General features: G+C 39.2%; 1 protein-coding gene across 1 annotated transcript in view; it reads left to right on the top strand.

Moving 5' to 3' along the window:
• The window catches only part of KL (klotho), a 45,287-nt gene that overhangs the window by 23,635 nt on the left and 1,404 nt on the right, over window positions 1-20,248 (top strand). The window contains exons 3-5 of the mRNA XM_009998374.1: window positions 9,333-9,843; window positions 13,472-13,740; window positions 16,284-17,400. Of these exons, the coding sequence (XP_009996676.1) occupies window positions 9,333-9,843; window positions 13,472-13,740; window positions 16,284-17,400 (1,897 nt within the window). The remainder of the gene's footprint in view (window positions 1-9,332; window positions 9,844-13,471; window positions 13,741-16,283; window positions 17,401-20,248) is intronic.

Here is a 20,248-nt window from a genome sequence, read left to right as displayed (position 1 = left end):
TGTGGTCAGGATAAGATTTAGGGTTAATAATTAATACCAGGGCACAGGACTTCTACTCTGGGTACTTTAAATGCAAGGATACTGGTAATGAGTAACCTGCATTCTTTATTCTATAATTTTCATCCAGAATCAATTAAAGAACAAACATTTCCAAGTGCTATATTGAGGAGGTGAATGTGCATAGATAGATGTTTGCTTACCTCTGTGCATCTACCAGAAACCATCAGTCACCTCTTCTGGAATTTTTACCCTTAAATGTCTTGCAAAAGTTTACCTTTTATACATTTTTTAAAATTTTGATTCTGCATTTAGCAAAATATAGTTTCATTTTTTAAAACTAATGTTATTAGAGACTATGTAAGTTACTGTGGTTCTCCTCACTATGACTTGAGAGCAACAGGCTTCTGTCTTCTCTTTTGGCTTCTGCACAGGGGAGAGTTGTGAGTTGGGCAGGTTTTGGCTTCTTAAGCTCTGCAGTTTGATAGCTTCTTGCAGGCAGTCTGCTACTCCTTCCTCTGTTGTTTTTTCCCCCCCTCACCATCCAGTTTGTATAAAACTTCGTGAAGGCAAAGGTTTGGAGTCATAATGATCACCTTCTCCTTACCAGTACTATTACAAATACTGTTTTATAGCTTTTAGCATTCATTTAATCACAGTGCTCTGACTTGCATTACTTTATGGGTTTTATATATTCTACATATATCTTTGATATATTAGTTCTATATGAGTTTTGTATACTTAATATTTTTGCTCACAACTGTTTCTAGCACCATGTTACTTTCTCTCCAAGCAGAGTATGACTTAAAATCCATGAATATGCTTTTTGGGTAATTACGTATTTGGTTGTTGCAGCCATTACCAGTGTTCCCATGAAGGGTTCCTCCAAAGTCATGCTGCTTTTTTCATCCTCTTCATTCTGCACATTTTTCTGATGAATATCAACTCTTGTAAAGGGGTATCATTGTCTTGGTTTGTACTGTTTTACTACACCTTGTGCAGTTCTGTTTTCTTGCTTTTGTGGATTACAAGTTCTCCAGGTCTTTTTCACTTCTGTCTTTTTTGAGCCATTTTGTGTACATGAGTACATCAAAAGGATTGGAGCCTGTCCTGTCCTTGAGGAGGTTCATGCTCTAGTAGAAGGCTTTGCAGGTCATTCTCATTTCTGAGGTTTTATATGTTTATATAGCTCCAGCACGCCCAAAACTATTCTGATAGCAAGGATTAAATTATATCTTGGTCTTCCCCTAAATACTGCCTGAGCATTGTGTCCCAGATTCCAATCAGAGCTGAGTCTTTTATCAGGGACTATTTTAGCTCCCTTCAGTACTGCAAGATTGTCTCTCAGCTTTAAATCACTCAAACCATTCTGTACTTTTATCTTCTTTTTGTACTCGGTTTAAGAATCTCTTGTATCTTTAATATTCACATGGGTAACAACATTCCTTGAACTATTTTTATGCAGTTCCATAATTAATCTTTTCTGTCAGAGGTAACGGAAAATGATTAAACACATCAAGTGTCTCAGAAGCACTTGTTGTCAGAAATAAAGCTATTTTAATCTTGTCTCTCATTGCTTCTCAAAGTCAAATGCCGCTTCTTTCTTTTCCAGATGACCTTTATATTTTCAGGGACTGTTACATCTTGAGAGACTTCAAACTGCTTTCACAGCCCACTCGTCTCTTGAGGCTTTAGTTTATTTGGACAGGCTGTTGACTCCAGTGGTTGTGCCAGCCTTCCTGTGTGGTGAGTGGAGGGGAACAGGCACTTTATATCTCGCTCTTGTCTGGGCATTAAAAATGGCTTGGGTGAATTCACTCTCTTGACATGCATGTGAATAGCTCAGATGACAAAAATCAGGTGAGATGACTGCCCCCCGAAGGTGTATGCTTGTGTTTGCACAGCCTCTGATGGTGACGTGGGATTTGCAGGATGTGTTGCACAGTCCAGCTGCCTTCCCTCTGGCTGCCACATCAGGGTACCTACTGAGAAAGTGCGATGTCAAGGCAGGGGGAGTCTGAGAGGGCCTTAACTCAGGGCTTGTGCCATAATGTCTCAGCTTTCTGTACTTCAAAGGAGATGTTTCCTGTAGCAATGTGACACAGTGTCACATTGTGGTCACTTTGGGTTTCTCTGTGGCATAGTTATCTGTGATAATGTTTGCTTGTGCTAAAACATACAGTATGTGAAAGTACAAGCCTTCCCAGACTGTCATCTGCTATGAAATTCAAAATAAAAGTGTAAAAATAGCTCTTAGCTAGTTCCTTATCTTTTGGATACCCTTATCTTTTTGGATTTTTGGATTATCTTTTTTTTCCTTTTTTTTTAAATTTCCGTCTGCTCATATTTTTGAAGTACCTGCAATGCATCTTGATGCCTGTGGCTTCCTTCATGCTTTCAGGTTACCGTCTTTTTATTCTGATGCTAGCAAGGCTCCTCTCTTTTGCCTGTGATGGTGAACAAAGTTTTGTTTGTTGGGGTTTTTTTTGCCTACAGGAAAATATTTAATGCCATCTTTGGTGGTTTTTCTGTAGAGGTGAGTATCATACCAAACAGAGGTATTGTTCTGGAATTAATAGGCCCTACAACTTCAGGTATCTAGTTTAATTTTTCTTTCTCTACACGTCATAGTATGTTTGTTACAAAGTCTTAAAATAGGATCCTGCCTTATGTATGGCAGGAATAAATTAATGCCATGCCATGGGACATCTTACAGTGTGAAAAACAGTGACTAAATTGTACTGAGAAGGGAATTGGAACAAAACAGTGTAGTTCACGTGTGTGATCAATACTTAAAGCCATAATTGTAGCAAATTTTACACAAAGTAGTTGTAGACTGACAAGTGTTCATTTGGCATTCTGTGTACCATTTACAAGCATAATTCTGGTCCCAGGTTGTTGAAATTGGTAAAAGTACCAGATTTTTGAACTGATAATCACAAAATCACAGAATTGTCATGGTTTGAAAAGACCTACTGTCCATGCAGGGGGGAAAAAAACAAACCCCAAAAGCAAACAAACAAACCCACAACAAAACAAAACCAACCATGCCCACTAGGCATCCTGAAGTGCCACATATACAGGGGTTTTTAATACCTCCAAGGGTGGTAATTCCACCACCTCCCTGGACAGGCTGTTCCAGTGTCTGACCACTCTTTCAGTTAAGAAATTCTTCCTAATATCCAATCTAAACCTCCCCTGCCACAGCTTCAGGCCATTTCCTCTGGTCATGTTGTTATTCACTTGGGAGAAGAGGCCAACTGCCATGTCCCTACAACCTCATTTCAGGTAGTTGTAGAGGGCAGTGAGCTCTCCCCTCAGCCTCCTCTTCTCCAAACTAAACATCCCCAGTTCCCTCAGCTGCTCCTCATGTGACTTATCCTCTAGACACTTCACTCTTGGTTGCCCTTCTCTGAACTCACTCCAGCAACTCAATGTCTTTTGTTAGTGAGGGGCCCAGAACTGCACACAGCACTCGAAGTGCAGCCTCACCAGTGCTGAGTACAGGGGCACAATCACCTCTCTGCTCCTGCTGGCCACACCATTCCTGATGCAGGCCAGGCTGCTGTTGGCTTTCCTGGCTATCTGGGCACACTTCTGGCTCATGTTCATCCAGCTGTCAACCAGCACCCCCAAGTCCTTTTCCTCTGGGCAGATTTCCAACCACTCTGCACCAAACCTGTAGCATTGCCTGGGGTTGTTGTGACCCAAGCGCAGGACCCACTATTAGGCCTTGTTGAACCTCATACAGTTGTCCAGGTCCCTCTGCAGAGCCTTGCTACCCTTGAGCAGATCAATACTCCCATCCAATTTGGTGTAATCTGTGGTAATGTTGGCTAATAGATTTTTAAAAAGAAAACTAGAAATATGCATATTGGCAAAGTGATGATAAAGGAAAAATGAAGTTATTACATGACTAATATATTATCTATAGCAAATTCCTGTACTTTATACATTAAGATAATATCCAGTTTAGAAATGTGGGAAGAGCCTTAACCAATTTCTAAATAGCTGTATCCGTTACTCAGTGTTAAGAATATAACTTGCTTGTGAAAGAGAATGTTTGCCCAAAGACTGTGGGAGGGAAAGCTACTTGACTTTGGCTGTAAGGGTGAAACATTACATGAAATGTGACATTCTTTGTTGCAGCTTTTGATTTCAATATTTGTTTTAATGGTATGGGGAAAAACCCACATATTTTTCCCTTTCTTGGTACAAGACACATTCTAACTAATCATATACTAGACTTTCCCATGTTATTTCAAAAATTATATTCATTTTAGAAAAGTTTTTGATGCAGGACTAAAAAATAATTTTTTTTTGGAGGTACATTGGCCCAGTTTCTATTAAACAAAAGCCTTTGCCCATCTTTTCCAATTAACTCTTCTCTTTGTGTTGTTAAATGAGTTCCAGTAACACTTTTCTATTCAGTTTCATTAACATGCAAATAGAGAGTTAATACAGGATAGTTCATCTGAGCATGGAGAGCAGGTTATTTGTGCAGTTTATTTGTGAAATGAGGGTATTATTACGGGTTCAGAAGACACAAAACTTAAAATGGAGACAGATTGTTCTAGGGGAATGAACACAAATTATGAAATCATGACATTCCCAATTATAATTCTTGATTTGCTCTTGTGAATGCTATGCACCATAATAGAGGTAAGTACTGAGAACTTGCAGAATTATGCATATCAGTGCCAGTCTCAGGAAAGTCTTAATGATCTTGGGCAGGAATTTAGAGTAGTCAGGCAATCAAACATCTGTGTTTTACTGAATTGACTTCAGCTAAAGATTCTTAGACTTTGTAGAGCTGTCCTGCAATTGTGTGGGACATGGCTGTGCCAGACTGTGAAGCCCGTGTGCCTATGTCGAGTTAGTTATTTCTGCTATCACTGCAAAAATGTGGACTTTGTAGGACTAGCCCACTGTATGCCATTGCAGGGGGCTTTTCTGCCTTGGAAATTTGTTTAACACTTCATCAAGGCTGGATTCTAGCATTTATTGATTGACTCATGCAGAGATCTCTTTAAGGATGATCTAACATGATCGCTATCAGAGTTTCACAAACTGAATATAGGTAGAGTGTGATCCGAATAGACGTATTGGGTGGGTAAGTCAGAGGAAGAAGAATGCATCAACTTGAAAAAGGGTCTGAGCCTGAAACATGAGTGAAGTACAGACATGCAAATGGGCCTAGCTAAGCACAAGCTACATTTTGTGATTTTCTTTCACTTTTATGATGATAAAAAAAGTCATGATTTATTAGTGATGTAAGTATTTTAAAGGTAAGGTAAGTGCTGTTGAAAAGCTTTCCTGGCAGTCTTTTTCTATGAATAGACACTAGTAAGCACAGAGAGCCCCCATCCTCATTCTCAGCTTTCCCAATAGCAGTTTAGCTCAGTTTAGCCTAGTCTCAGCAGATTCAAGAATGTAGGTTAGTATCCCTCAAAAAGGTACTAGTCAAGTATTCGGTATCTTAACAATATATGCTACTCTCCAAAAGCAAGTAATAATGAAAAAACTACTCAAATTCAGCAGTCTGGGAGCCAGCACACAGACTGTAGCAGTTAGTACTTCTTGTAATATACGGGTGACTGCACAACTCTTCCTAGAGCTAGTTTGTAACCAGCCTTTTTTAGTAAGGTTTTCCAGTCAAGCCAGGTCAAGATCAAGCATATCTATCTGAGCTAACAAGGAGCAAAGTAAGACCCCTCAGTACCTTGCCCAACCAGGGACATGGAGTCATCATACTCTGTGTCAGTAAAAGCACTGAAGTTTGGGATGCCATCATCTTAATCCTAATCAGATATTAACTAAAAATACATACCAACAGGTAAGTCACTGAGATCAGAAAGGAAGATTTCTGATAAGTATCTGGGAGGCTAAAATCTGACTATAGTTAATAGACATCTAGGAGGTTTCAGTTGTCCCAGAAAAGGTGTGTAGGGTAATTTGAGACTACCATAGGATACTCTACCTGGCCTCCAGTTGCTGCGCCACAAGAAACAGGGTCTCCCATTGGGTTCTTAATCATGTCTGTCACCCTTATTTAGGTAAGAAACCTCAAAAAGGTCTGGGCATCTTCATTAAATCCTACCTCTAATTCATAAAGTCATTGGGACCTAGGTAGTGGTCCTGCTGAGTGCCATGATATAGCTGCTGTACTTCACTGGGATGTCACTCACAATCTACTCATTACATAGATTGACTTGGAGTGGGATTCTGGTAGCTTAGTAAATCTACTACCCCGTGAAGCTTCCCAGGCTATTTAGCACCTCTGCTTTGAAATGGCAGGTATGACATAGGCCTGTATCATTCTGGAGTGGCAAATAGCTGCCTGTGTTCAGTCAGCTGAGTGGAGCCTGAGATCTCCATTTGCCTGCAGTGGCACCTTGGGCATCTAGCTCACATGTGATCAGTGAAACACAAGATGCCTTCAGCTCAAAAGGAGTTCCACCCTAAATTTAGGCAAATGAATTCTGTCCCGGATTTTCATAGAGACTCTTTGGTCTGTCACTGGCATCTTCCAGCTTTATTTCTATGCAGTTTTGAACTGTTTCATTAATCTGTGTCCACAGAGCCTAAGGGACTTTGATGCCCTGTTTTCTACATTTAAGTGTTTTTTTATTGGAAGTAGTATAATCGCACTTGATGCACCCGGCCTATCTGAGACACCAGTCTTCTCATTTCCTATGACTAGATGACCTGTTTAGGAAGTAAAGTTCCATGAGATGATCCCACATTGTTTCACTTCATATTTATTAATTGCAACAAGGAAGTAAACAGCACCTCCTTAACTGTGGAGAGAGATAACCTGTGAGATTCCCTTCCTCCTTGTTTCACGGTAGAATCAAGGATACTGAAATGCTGGAAGATCTCTCCACACTGATAGGAATAAGAAAGGCTGAGAGTTATGAGGCAAGTCCTCCACAGTCCTGAGGGTGCTTGATGGGTGGGCAGCATACTTGCAAGTGCAGATGACAGATGAAACGGTGTGTTTAAGAATGTGCATAGTGATATCTTAACATTTGAGACAGGAAATCTGGAGATGAGTCAGGTCTGACAGAGGAAGAATATATGCACATTTATGTGGGAAAACCTGGATGTGCAAATTTGAGTTGCAAGTGGTGGCACACTTGTTCCCAATCGTATTTTAAAATAATATTTCAAGTGTTGTGTGTGTAGTGTTTTGATCACAGTGTGTAAAGTCTTTTGCTCTTTCATCAGCATAATGGAGCTTCACCATGAAGTAAAATTAAGTTTGTGCTTAGGTCAGCTCTCATTTTCAACATGCAACTTTGAAGTGGTTACTATATTTAGTTTCTCACTAGCATAAAAATCCATTGTATTAACATAGACAGATGGTAGGACTGCATCACATTTATTTGAGCTATTGATGTATTACAAATGAAGTTTGTTGAAGTTTGCAATGGAGAGGTTGATTCAGATACACAGATGTAAGTGTGTATCGTGATTCAGAGTTTCCAAGATTGTTCCTTATGGATTTTGGTAACCACTCTAAAAGGGCATGGGTCTAATTTCCTCTAGAGCCAGTGTCAGATCTGCACAGATGTTTTGTATACCCCATGATGACTCAAAGGCAGCAGGTTTCTGTATGGGGGCAGCTGAACTGAGCCTTGATTATTGATCTTACCTTTAGTTGTCCTTCACTTCCAATTGCTTTCCTCCCAGTGGTGAGAATTAAAATTCTGCAAACACAGTAGAATGACAGAATTCATTCTTTTTCCTGGGTAATTAACAGTGTTAAAAGCATTAATAATCTTAATTGTTTAATGTTCCTAGTAATGCTGGCAACTGGAAATCATTGCAGTTCAAAGCTTGAATAGGAAGAGTGTAAATAAAGGAAACTCTGAACAGGAGCTATGAAGATATTAATGATAAAATCTGCCAACATACTAACTGCATGGAGTGGAATTGTAAGGCCATCTGTATGGCTTTATGATCCAAGGATGGTTACAAATCCTTGTGACATTTTGATTAATAATGTATCATATATATTCATCACACCTGAATGGCAAGAATGGAAGTTCATGTCATCAGAGTACATATGAACAAATACTAACTGATAAGTCTCAAAATGCAAATATAATCTTGAATAGTTATCAGGTAGACTTCATTCTAATGAATTAATCTCATTTTTTACCTTTTTATAGATGACCTAGAAAAAAGCATTACAATGTGTGTGACAAAAAATACGGGATATTAACTCACAGAGCAATCAAAATTCTTTGACAAGCACAGTGCAAAGAAAAATATGTTTTAGATGGTGAAGGGCTCTGGATATAAGACAGTTCAGATGGGTGTATGCCCACAGTGTAATGCTATGGCCATCTAAGCAGTAGTGTATCAAATTGTCTCTCGTTTTTACTGCTGGCAAGGCTACCACTGGCATCTTATGTCCAATTCTGTTTCTGCAGTTTAAGACAGATGATGACAAATTGGAAGAGAATCAGAGAACAGTGAGAATGGTTAGAGCGCTTGAAGCTGTGCCTGAAGATAATGCAAGGCTCCAGGAACTTAATCTATTTAGCTTTTAAAGGGAACATCAAGGGACTGTTTCAAATGACTCTATAAGATCATGGGAACAAAATTTGGTAGAAAATATTTCCTCACAGAAACAGATAAAATTATACCAAGACAAGCGCTTGAAACCTCATGCTAGAAGTAAATAGCAAATTGTAATAAAACAAATTAAACTGAATTATTGGAGTAACTTTTGAAGAGGTGTGGTAAATTGTTTTACCTCAGAATTATAAAAATCCAGATCAGTAGTTTCTCCTAGACTGTGTGTTCTGGTTCAAAGAGGAATAAATTCACCGGTGTTTCTTTGTCTTATATTGTTTGAGAGATCTGAGCAGTTCTTAGGTATAGACCTTCCTGCTTTATATATATGTGAATCTTCAGAGAAAGTTATACTCCTATAATGAAAACATACTTTGAAACATATTTAGTTAAATGCATTTTCATTTTTGTAAATACTGGAAGTATGTGTGAGCTCAAGAATAAAAGCTAATAAAGATGTCTAGGCAACTGCCAAAAGTGTGTTCAATGCATGGAATAGTATCCCATGGAAAAGTGAGATTCTGTTTTCCCTGATCAACTGTAATTTTCTAGTTGGTGTATGGTATTAATATGACATTAAAGAAAAGTTAATTTAGGAGTAGTAAATTCTTGCTGAATGAATAAAGCTGAGGCCTCAAATGCTGTGCGTATGTGGTTTTTACAGGACACTGGATGTCAGTATTTGAGACCAATTCTGTTACTTATAATGGAATTTCAGGTGCATTGATTGCAGTCTTTCTTTTCAACAGGCCCATGCTGAAGTCTGGCATCTCTACAATGACCATTTTCGTCCAACGCAAAGAGGAAAAGTGTCCATTGCCCTTAGCTCCCACTGGATAAAACCTCAACGTATGACTGAAAAAAACATCAAAGAATGTCAAAAATCCCTTGATTTTGTGCTTGGCTGGTTTGCTAAGCCCATATTTATTGATGGTGACTATCCAGAAAGCATGAGGAGCAACCTCTCATCTCTGTTGCCTGAATTCAGTGAAGCTGAGAAGAATTATATCAAGGGAACAGCAGACTTTTTTGCTCTTTCTTTTGGAGCTACTCTGAGTTTCCAGCTTTTGGACTCCCACATGAAATTCCAGCAGTTGGAATCAATAAGCCTGCGGCAACTTCTTTACTGGATAAGCAGTGAATATAACAACCCCCAAATATTCATTGTGGAGAACAGCTGGTTTGTTTCTGGTAGCACCAAGAGAGATGATGCCAAATATATTTACTATCTCAAAAAGTTCATTATGGAAACTTTAAAAGGTAGGACTGATGTTCTATTAATAATGTGCTTGACAAAATTATAATGCAAAATAGCCTACAAAGACTTGTTAAAGTGAAAGCGATGTCCTTTAAAGGTCCCTTCCAACCCAAACTATTCTGTGATTCTATGATAAAAATTATTACACTCAGATCTTCTGCCCATCAGAATCTGCCAAATCCAATGTAAATACTAAAGTTATCCATGCAATACCTAAGGGAATCTTGGTGAGAAAGAGCTACAAAAGGCATATTTTTGGCTGTGAGCACTCTTGTTGGACAACATTAAAGATCAAAGACAAAGGCAGATGTTGTCTCTCTCGGAGACTTAGGACATATCAGTGCAGTGCAGTAAAACACTGTAATGCAGACATTTTGTGAGCTTGTCACCACAAGATACACTCCAGCAGTCATGGGGCAGTAAAATGGCATTGGAGCTAAAGGTCCAGTGAGAAGCAAGGAGAATTAATTTAGACCCAGAGCCACATAAATGTGGCTTTGCTGCTTCCTAGATCTAGCCATTATCTTTGCTTGATTGTGTATATGCACTGGTTCCGACAAAACTGCTCTGTCTATCTATCTATCTATCTATCTATCTATCTATCTATCTATCTATCTATCTATCTATCTATCTATCTATCTATCTATCTATCTATCTATCTATCTATCTATCTATCTATCTATCTATCTATCTATCTATCTATCTATCTATCTATCTATCTATCTATCTATCTATCTATCTATCTGTCTATCTATCTATTTATCTTTCACTGTGTTAACAAGCAAGTGCAGCCCTGTCATAGTAAGCCAGTAGAATAAACAGAGTTGATGCTGAGGGCCCAATGTCTACACTGTGAGCATTCCTGAGGGCCATTTCTGGATTAATTTCAACCCAAAGGAACGGAGGTCATGCATCCTGTGTCCACTCTGTGATGTGAACTGAAATGTAAGGAGGGAGATTTGCTCAGAAGTGTGCTCCTGGTTTTGGTTGAGGTGCTGATGTAGATGCTTATTATGACACTGCATGCTGTGCACAAGCTGACATGATATATATTTATTTTTAATTTTTTGTTTTGTTTTCAGAAAGGTTCTCTTTATTTGGGATTCACAGCCCTAAATCCTTTTACAGTTTACAATTATTGAGCTTGCTTTCTACCTCCCCACCCTACACCCTCCCTCCAGTACTATTTAAGGTTTAATAGAGTAAATAGAGCTATAGTAATATAAAGTAATTAAATATTAATCAGAGGTGCTAATTGTTTGGAGATGTCTTCTCACATAGGTGAGTATCTAACCATTTACTCTAGGGTCAGATTCACTTCTCTGCTCTGTCTCTAGTGCGACTAATGAATTGATTGTTCCTTATAAAGTGGAGTGTGTTACTCAGGAGGGTGTGAAGGCTCCTCTGCGCCATGTTGGCTAGCCAAGGGGTTAGACTGTTATCTGGGGAGTTGGCAGGTCTGAATTCAAAGAGTCTTAAGGACAACAGGAACAGCCAGGCCCCTGACAAGTTGGGACTGAACCATTCTCAGGTATGTCTAGAGGTAAAACAGATCCTTGGGCACCTTCCATGTGGAAGGCTTCCATGGCTTCCACCCAGCTCACCTTCACGCACTGTTGGACAGTGTCTGAGCAGAGTGTTTTAAGGACCTGTATTTGATACTTGCAGGTCTTCCAGTTTTCCTTGGACTTTCTATACTAGTGAGCTAAACAGAGCAAGAGCTGAAGTGCTGTTTAATTTTTAACCCAGTTCTGGCAGAGTTCTGGCCTGCACAGCAGCACACTTCTAGGCATGCTGGGGGGGATTGCTCAGTGATTTTCAGGAGGTAGTATGGGCAAAGCCATTCAGTTTCAGAAGCAAGGACAGTTTAGGTTTCAGTCAGCCTGGCTTGCACACCAACAGACAAAGAAAAGAGGGGAGACAGACAAAGGAAAAAGAAAAAAACAAACAAACCCAAACAAAACAACAAACCAGTTTTCATTGTGGTTTTTTTTCAGTAACATGCAATTCATACAAGATACTAGAATTGAGACTTACAAACCTGGCAACTTCTAAAATTTTTTCAAGTTGTTTTTTTTTTCCATAGGTGACACTTTAAAGTGGATGTATTTTTTAAAGAAAGATTTGAGGAGAATTTTTATGAGGTGCTCAGGAATTGTGGGAGTGCTGTGTGATGTCTTACAGAAGCGATGGATGAGATGCTGTTCAAAGCGAAATTCTCACTGAGACCATTTCACAAAGTGGACCTGTATTGGCATTTACTCTGCTGGTACAGCAGATGTCATCATGGATGCATGCAGAGGTTAGAAAAATAGTGGCATTTGCCAAACACAAAAGAATGATGACTCTAGGAGGAGAAATATTCTATTTCCTTAGTAATTTTTTCATGACCTCTGATGGAGACTAGGCCAAATTTATTGCTTATTTAACCACAGTTCATTGAATTGATTCAAAGAGAGCTACAATCAAGAATCCATGTGGTCCTTCATAACTAATTGTAATCAGGTATATTAATAAAACCAGGAAATGAGGATCTTGATATTCTGGTTGCCTGAAATAATGCTTTCAGTGTTATTAGGCTGGAAAACACTGTGTTCAGTCAGTACACAGTTTAGGTTGACAGAAGATCATGAGTAATTAAGATAAACTCTGCTAGCTACAGAGCCAACCTCAAGTTCAAAAGAGCATTTAGGAATGTGCTTAAATGAATTGCTGAATTAGGGTGGGTCTAATTACGTAATTAACATAAGCACAGTCCTTTATGCTTTCCTGAAGCTGAGCCTTGCCCAGAAACATTTTGTTGAATGTCAGTGTATAATACAACTAAAAGTGAGTGTAATTCAGAATCTCAAAATAAAACTGTAAAGCTGGCAATACTAGCAGATGCCAGTAGACCCTGATTTTAACAAACAAAGTCTGTGGTGATTCTCTAAAGTTAAACAGTTGACCTGGAACATATAAATATTTTTAGAAACTCTTAAATGATTAAGCTGAAAAATACTATGCCATGAGAGGTCCACAGATACAGAATTACCAAATAAAAAGGGTCATCCTGCATTATCACTTCTATTTAAAATCTTTGGTAGTAAAAATTCATCAGCACACTAGAAGTGTTGTAATTAGTTTTCTCAATATGTATTTGTAGCGGAAGGGAAAGATCAAAATGAACCTAACTTTTGTTTACATACAGGGTAGTGCTGCATTAATGGCACTTAGGCTGCCCCAGAGCAGCTGCAATGCGTGCTTAGCAGAGAGCAGGGGGTGCAGGGCAGTTCCTAGCTCAGTTACTGCAAACAATTGAGGCATAGTCTGCTCTGCTCCGAGGCTGAGGTTTGGACGCCTAATTAGCCAGCACTGCTCAAACCACGGCTGGACTGCTTCTCTTTCTAAATCTGTCTTGTTTAAAGCCAAGCCAGGTACCTCTCCTGCCTTGCACAGTGCACCTATGCCATGGCAGCTCCCCGAGTGCAGTTGAAATATTGTCCCTGAAAAGGCTTTGAGGCAGGCCACCAGATACTTATCTGACCTATTGCATGGTTCTTGCACATGAACACTGCAAACACTGCTGATATGGGGTAATCTACAGAGGAAAAATGAGCAGTGATAAGTTTGGGTTTGTTCTCTCCTCAGCCATCCGGTACGATGGAGTTAATGTGTTTGGCTACACAGTCTGGTCCCTCCTGGATGGCTTTGAATGGCACAGGGGATACAGCATTCGGCGTGGATTGTTTTATGTTGATTTTCAAAGCCACGACAAGAAGTTGATGCCCAAATCTTCTGTTTTGTTCTATCAAAAGCTGATAGAAAAAAATGGCTTCCCACCTTTGCCTGAAAACCAGCCCATAAAAGGGATTTTCCCCTGTGGCTTTGCTTGGGGGATTGTTGACAACTACATTCAGGTGAGTCTGATGATAAAACTGACAGGTTGTCCAGCCAGTTCAGTGCACAAGTTCATATTGATAAATATTCTGGATAGCATGTCTTTGCGGATACGTTACCACAATGCTGCAAGGAGATGAGTAGCAGGCTTTTGTAACAAACACAATGTCTTTCAGCCTTCACTAAAATTTCTGCTTGTGACCATAGAGATCCAGTCAGATTGAGATACTAAAAAGAACATTTTAGAAAAACATGGAAATTGAAAGGGGTCTAATGTTCATATTCCCTGGATTTGTTGTTATGTGATCAGTTACTGCAGGTCAGTCCTTTTTGAATGAAAGTTGCTTAGATCAGCTAAAGGGTATTTCCACATGTCCTAGTCTATGAAATGGGAAATATGACTTCTTTTTCATGTCCATAATTTTAACGGTAATATATTGGTCTGCTTGGATAATACATAGTTTAGAAAACTTCCTGAAAGCTCTTACAACTTCCATGGCATGTTTCTACATCTTATGTATATATAACATGGTACTGTTGTTAGAGGGCTTTTTGGTAAAAAAAAGAAAAGTAAACAACATTAGATTTAGATTAAATTCCTGTATTCCTTTGCCATTTTATGTAGTAGTGTGATGGAGTCTAGCACTTAGATAGATCATGGATCAAATTAATCACTCTCACTCTTTAATTCAGCTAAATCTGATACTTTGGGAGAATCTTTCAAATTTTAAGACTTCACAGCATGTGTAAAAATTGTAACTTAGTTATGGTCTCTGTAACAGTTTGTAATTCGCAGATGCTGTTTTGGCTTGCAGGGTTTCTCTAACCACAGTAAAGAGTTGCAGTTAATTTCAGTGTTGAGGCTTGATCCAAGAACAGAATTTTTTATTTAGATTTTCCACAAAGACAAAATCTTTCTTAAGGCTAGAGCACAGGGGCCTTGATTGTTTTTTATAGCTCCAAAAGTAAGATCTGACTTTGTTCTCTCAAAAATACTGCTGGCTCCTTACCTGATACACTGATTCCCAAGGAAATTTAACAGTAATTATCCTCCTAGCTCCCAGATAGATTAGGAATTGGAAATGGAATGGCTGCCTTTGGGATCAATAAGAGCTATAAAGCTGCAGAGTCAGTCAGCCTAAAACAGTTTAAAAATCCCTCCCACTTGCAAAACCTTCAAAGCTGAATATTTTCATTTCAGAGGGCATACAAACATTTGGTGCTGTAAGGCTTAGGTAGTGTGATTTGCAGATGCATCACAGTGGAAAAACTCTTTTGACAGCATTCCCACAGTATTAGTGGCAATGCATGCTTTAGTAATCTACAAGGGACAATTCTCCAGAAAAGCAATTTCCCGCAGACATGCTGTTTTTTATTACTTTCTTCTATAAGCACAGTACTGACCTCTCCGGAGGAAACAGCAGCTGATTTTCACCAGCTTCTTTATACAGTTTGCAGAGCCTCAGCTACAAGTTGAACACTGGTTGTAGGCTGACACCTGCTTTTCAAACAGAGGGCAGGACAAGGAAGTCTGAACTCGGGGGAAACCTCGCACCAAAAAAAAAAGGAAGGGAAAAAGGACAAATGTGGTACCTGTATCTTGTAGTTTGGATCTTTCTAGAGTATGAATGAGGCGATTTTACACTGTGCATTACCTTGAGTAATTAATTTTCCCATTTTCTAGTCATTACTGTGTTCGTGGTATTAATTAAAAAGTTAAAATGTATTTCTGTGGGACCCCAAGAAGCTCATCTTCTGCTGTGTCCAGTATGCCATACAGGCCGTTCTGACATCTGAAGCCCTAAAACACTTATGATAAATGCATTTATTGTTGGAATGACATACTCAGAGGCCTGAAAAAAAATGATTTAGACATCAACAAACTGCTGACATGACTTGGAAATGAGTTCAGTATGAGTTAAATAAAAAAGGATGTCTTTTGCAAGAAGGAAAGAAATTGCTTGTCAACTGAATTTGTGCTAAAAATCAAGTGCAGAGCATTACTCATCTTTCATTACAGTCAGGAAAAGAACTGAACAGAGAAATGATGTAGCATTACTCCTTTTACTGCATTCAGGGAGTGGTCTTAAAACAAAAGCCACAGAGTAATTTACAACAGATAGTCTCTCTGTAGGTCCTTCAGTATAGCTTCTTAATCTTGAAATAAAAACATTTTGAAAATCCCTGTAGGCTTTGCTGAAGATCTGCTCCTCTGGAGATCTATTGCAGACTTAGTGCTTTATCCCTGAGCAATCCCGTCTTTCCCATACAGACTGGCACAATCTGGAGAAGATATAAGCATGGTGACCATTCACATAAGGTTGTTTGGAAAGTAGGATCAAAAATTATACATAGATTTGGTACTTTTCTGGGGTCACATGTTAACAGCTGATTAATTCATTCATATGAGCCAGAGATGTTTTTGTGTCACAGACACAAGGGAAGTACTAAATGACATGTTTTGACTTATGATATTCTTTCATTACCTTGTGCCTACGGTTATGATGTTCCCACCTACCTAGAACCAACAGCTTAAATCTGGTATGTTTCTTATTCTACCTAGGTAGACATGACACCCACCCAGTTTCTTGACTCTAGTGTTTATGTGTGGGATGTTCACCAGACGAAGAAGCTTATTAAAGTGGATGGAGTTTTCACCTCGAAACGCAAGCGTCACTGTGTTGACTTTGCTGCTATCAGGCTCCAGATCTCTCTTTTGCAGGAAATGCATGTCACACACTTCCATTTTTCACTGAAATGGTCTTTAATCCTTCCTTTAGGTAACCTTTCTCTGATCAACCACACACTTGTACATTATTATCAGTGTTTTGCTAGTGAACTTCTCAGAGTTAACATAACTCCTGTTGTTGCTTTATGGCAACCTATGGTTGACAATCAAGAGCTTCCAGTTTCCCTTGCCAAATATGGAGCTTGGGAAAACCCAGACACCATTCAGGCTTTTGTTGAGTATGCCAAATTCTGCTTTACAAGTCTTGGGGACCATGTCAAATTCTGGATCACGATGAATGAACCATCTGTGAAAAACCTGACATATACTGCAGGGCACAACCTGTTGAAAGCCCATGCGAAAACATGGCATCTCTATGACAAAGAATTCAGGAGATCTCAGAAGGGTAAAATATCTATAGCTCTGCAAACTGACTGGGTAGAACCAGCTTGTCCCTTTTCCAGGAATGACCAAGAAGTTGCTGACAGAATTTTAGAGTTTGACATTGGCTGGCTTGCAGAGCCCATCTTTGGGAATGGTGACTACCCACAGGTGATGAGAGCGTGGCTTCACCGAAGAAACAGAATTGACCTGTATAATTTCCACTTGCCTTATTTCTCAGAAGATGAAAAGAAGTTAATCCAGGGCTCATTTGATTTTTTTGCTTTGAGTCACTACACTACTACCCTTGTGGGATGGGAGAAAGAAGACGCACTAAAATATGACCACTATCTTGAAGTTCAGATGATCAATGACATCACATGGCTCCACTCCCCCAACAGAGCTGCAGTAGTGCCCTGGGGACTGCGGAAATTGCTCAAGTGGGTTAAGTCAAAGTATGGTGATTTCCCAATTTATGTTATGGCTAATGGAATTGATGATGACCAGAATATGGTGCATGATAAGCTCAGAGTGTATTACATACAGAACTACATCAATGAAGCTTTAAAAGGTAAGGAACTGTAGATGGTTTATATGTCACAAATCCCAGTGTTAGTATACACTGTGTGATAGAGCATGTTTAAATTTAAAAAAAAGAAATCCTGTGTAGACTACTCCATAAATGAGAAGTTATTACAGCAGAACAGATAGTTTTTAGTTTTATTCACAATTGATCAGTGTTGCTAAACATCAGGAAGACTGACCTTGCATATGTTCTGCATAAGACAGCAGAATAACTATATTTTGGTTTCATGACATTTATGTGGATGTTATGTGAACAGCTGCACATGTATTTAGTCAGAGATTTTCTTCTTATTGCAGTTCTACTGTTGTTTTGCTTTGTTGCTTTTCTCCACTGATGTGCCTCAGGGCTTGGTATGAGTTCTGTTCCTCAGCTGTCTCTGTATCGTATCCAACAGTGATCTTCATAATAATTCAGCTATCTACTTCATTATGCCATTTCCTGGACTCCTTCCTGCTATTCAGAACTCAAACCAGTCTTTTTCACTGTCTCAAAGATTCATAAATTAGAAGGCAAAAAGAAGGCATTTTGAGTCATCCTGTCATACAACATGCACTGTTTTTTAAGAAAAGCACAAGATCTGAATTAGATATTTTTTTTTTTTGTGAAGAATTTTCTACATCTCACTGCAAGCTGTTGCAGTGGCTAAGTATTTACTGGGTTTATATATATGTGTGTACAGATATATTTAAATCTTACTTCTAGCATTAATTTCTTTAGCTTCAAATCTAAGCCATTTTGTTGGGCATTTCCATGTATTTTAGCTGTGTAGGTATGCACAGAGAAAAAGCAAGGTCTCTCTCATTTATTTCTTTGATAAATAGCACAGAAAAGGCTCTTTGTGTCCTTTACTAGAAAAATGAACTAAAAAGTTCATTTTGAACCTTTCATTTATTAAACTTTTTCCCATTTGCCATTATTCTTCTTGAGAGAGGTAAACCCAGACCTGGACGCACTGTTCCTGCCACAGGCACACCTTTATCTCACTCAGCTAAACGTAACCTCTTACCCTTTTACCCCTCTTCCCTACATCACAGCAGCCCATTAGCCCTTTTTGCTATGACAGCAGGTTGCTTACACACACTCTGTGGTTGCCTACTGAGATTTGAATCTCAATGATTCCTGCCTCTCAGAACATCCTCTACCAAAGCATGATTTTGATTTTTGACATCCTCACATTTGGTCATGTTCAAATGCCAGTTGCTTGCCTGTGCAAAGCTTACTATACTAGCTAAATTCCATCCCTAATCTTTGTGTTATTTGCTAACTTTCTCAAAAATACTTTAACTTTTTTTTTTTTCAGGTAACTGATAGATTTAAGATCATGAAATCTCTTAGTGCTGAAAGCCAGTCTCCATGGCCACAGTAGAAACTTGCCTACTATGACAGTTACTCACCTGTAATTACATTTCTAGACAATCTAGTTCTATCTGAGACCAGTTGAAATCTTTTTATCATGGGCTCCCCTTGACCTTGTAACTTTCTATTTTCTTGATCCAAATGCCACATAATACCAAGTCAGTTGCCTTGTGAAGTTACAAGTTTTTTTACATTTAACATCATTACTTTTATTGATGTCAAGTTAGTTTGACAAGACTTATTTTTCATAAAGCTAGGCTGATAGGCATTAATCATATATATCTCCCGTAGTACTTCTTTGTCAAGCCTTATATAATCTATTCCACCCTTTTGCTAGGTAGTGAAGGATGGCTGGCAGTTTCATAATGTGCTAGGTCGTCCTGTCCACTCTGTTAAGTATTGGCTTTAACTTCCTCCTATATAATTTCCGCCTCCTTCACGTGTTACTGAACATCAATATTAAGTGTCCAAGAGTTCATTCTCTAGCATTTTGAAGCACTGGCTGCATGTTCACATCTGCAGTTAAGAAACATACTCTAGCTGTATTTGGGCTTTGGGTTTTTTTGCTCTTTCTGCGTTGTTTCTCTCCTCTCTGCATCCTTTCTCTCCTTTAGACCGTACCAGTTCTTGGCACTTCTCTTTTCAAAGCATGTAGGGATATGGGCTTTTCTCAGAGTTCCTGTTACCCAGAACACCTGCATATCCTCCTGTTTTTTACAGAAATGTTGTCATGTTTACTGATCTTCCTTCTCCCCTCTTCTCCCTGCTCCCTTCCCCCTTCTATCCAGCCTGGAAATAGCTCCTGTGTTTTTCAACGGAACCATCACATGTAAGCCATATTTTCCTGTCTTTCCACCTTCTTTGTCATGGATGAGTATGTCCCTGCTAACTAGCCATCATACTTGCCCTGAAGCTCACTCTCCCACTTACAACATCATGCAATCCTCCAAAGTGTTTAGTCTGTCAGTAATGTCAGCCTTTTCGTTCTTTCTCCCACTCCGGTACTGTGCTTTTGTCCATCTTGTCCTTGCACAGGGAGCAAGCTCTAAATCTTGGCATCGTGACTGGTTCAGGTTTCTCCAAAAGTTGTGGTTTTTCTGCAAGGCTCTGTGCACTGAGATGAATTACAAGTCTTATGTCCTTACCCCAGTGCCATTCTAGAGAGGAACAAGAGGGTATTTGGTACATGTGTGCACTTGCCCTAAAGTTCATATTCTGCCTTCTTCCTCCACCTGGTTTCAGGGACTGCATGTGGCAGCATTTGTGCATGTAATGTTGCTCACCTGCATTGTTCCTGGGGAGCCAACAGGTTTGTGCAGATAAACAACTCCAAAATGTGGTGTGGGTCCCTTTGGGCTGAGGCTAAATTTTAAAATGCTTGGTACACTGTTTAAGTGTACCGAGCCAATTGGGGGGGGGGGGGGGGGAAAAAAAAAAAAAAAAAGAAAAACAAGACAAATCTTTTAAAAACAACAAA

The sequence above is a fragment of the Chaetura pelagica genome, unplaced genomic scaffold (assembly GCF_000747805.2).
Source record: "Chaetura pelagica isolate M959 unplaced genomic scaffold, ChaPel_1.0 scaffold105, whole genome shotgun sequence".
In the NCBI taxonomy this organism is placed as follows: Eukaryota; Metazoa; Chordata; class Aves; order Apodiformes; family Apodidae; genus Chaetura; species Chaetura pelagica.
Note: the sequence above shows the minus strand (reverse complement) of the source record. Positions and strands in the feature narration are given on the sequence as shown.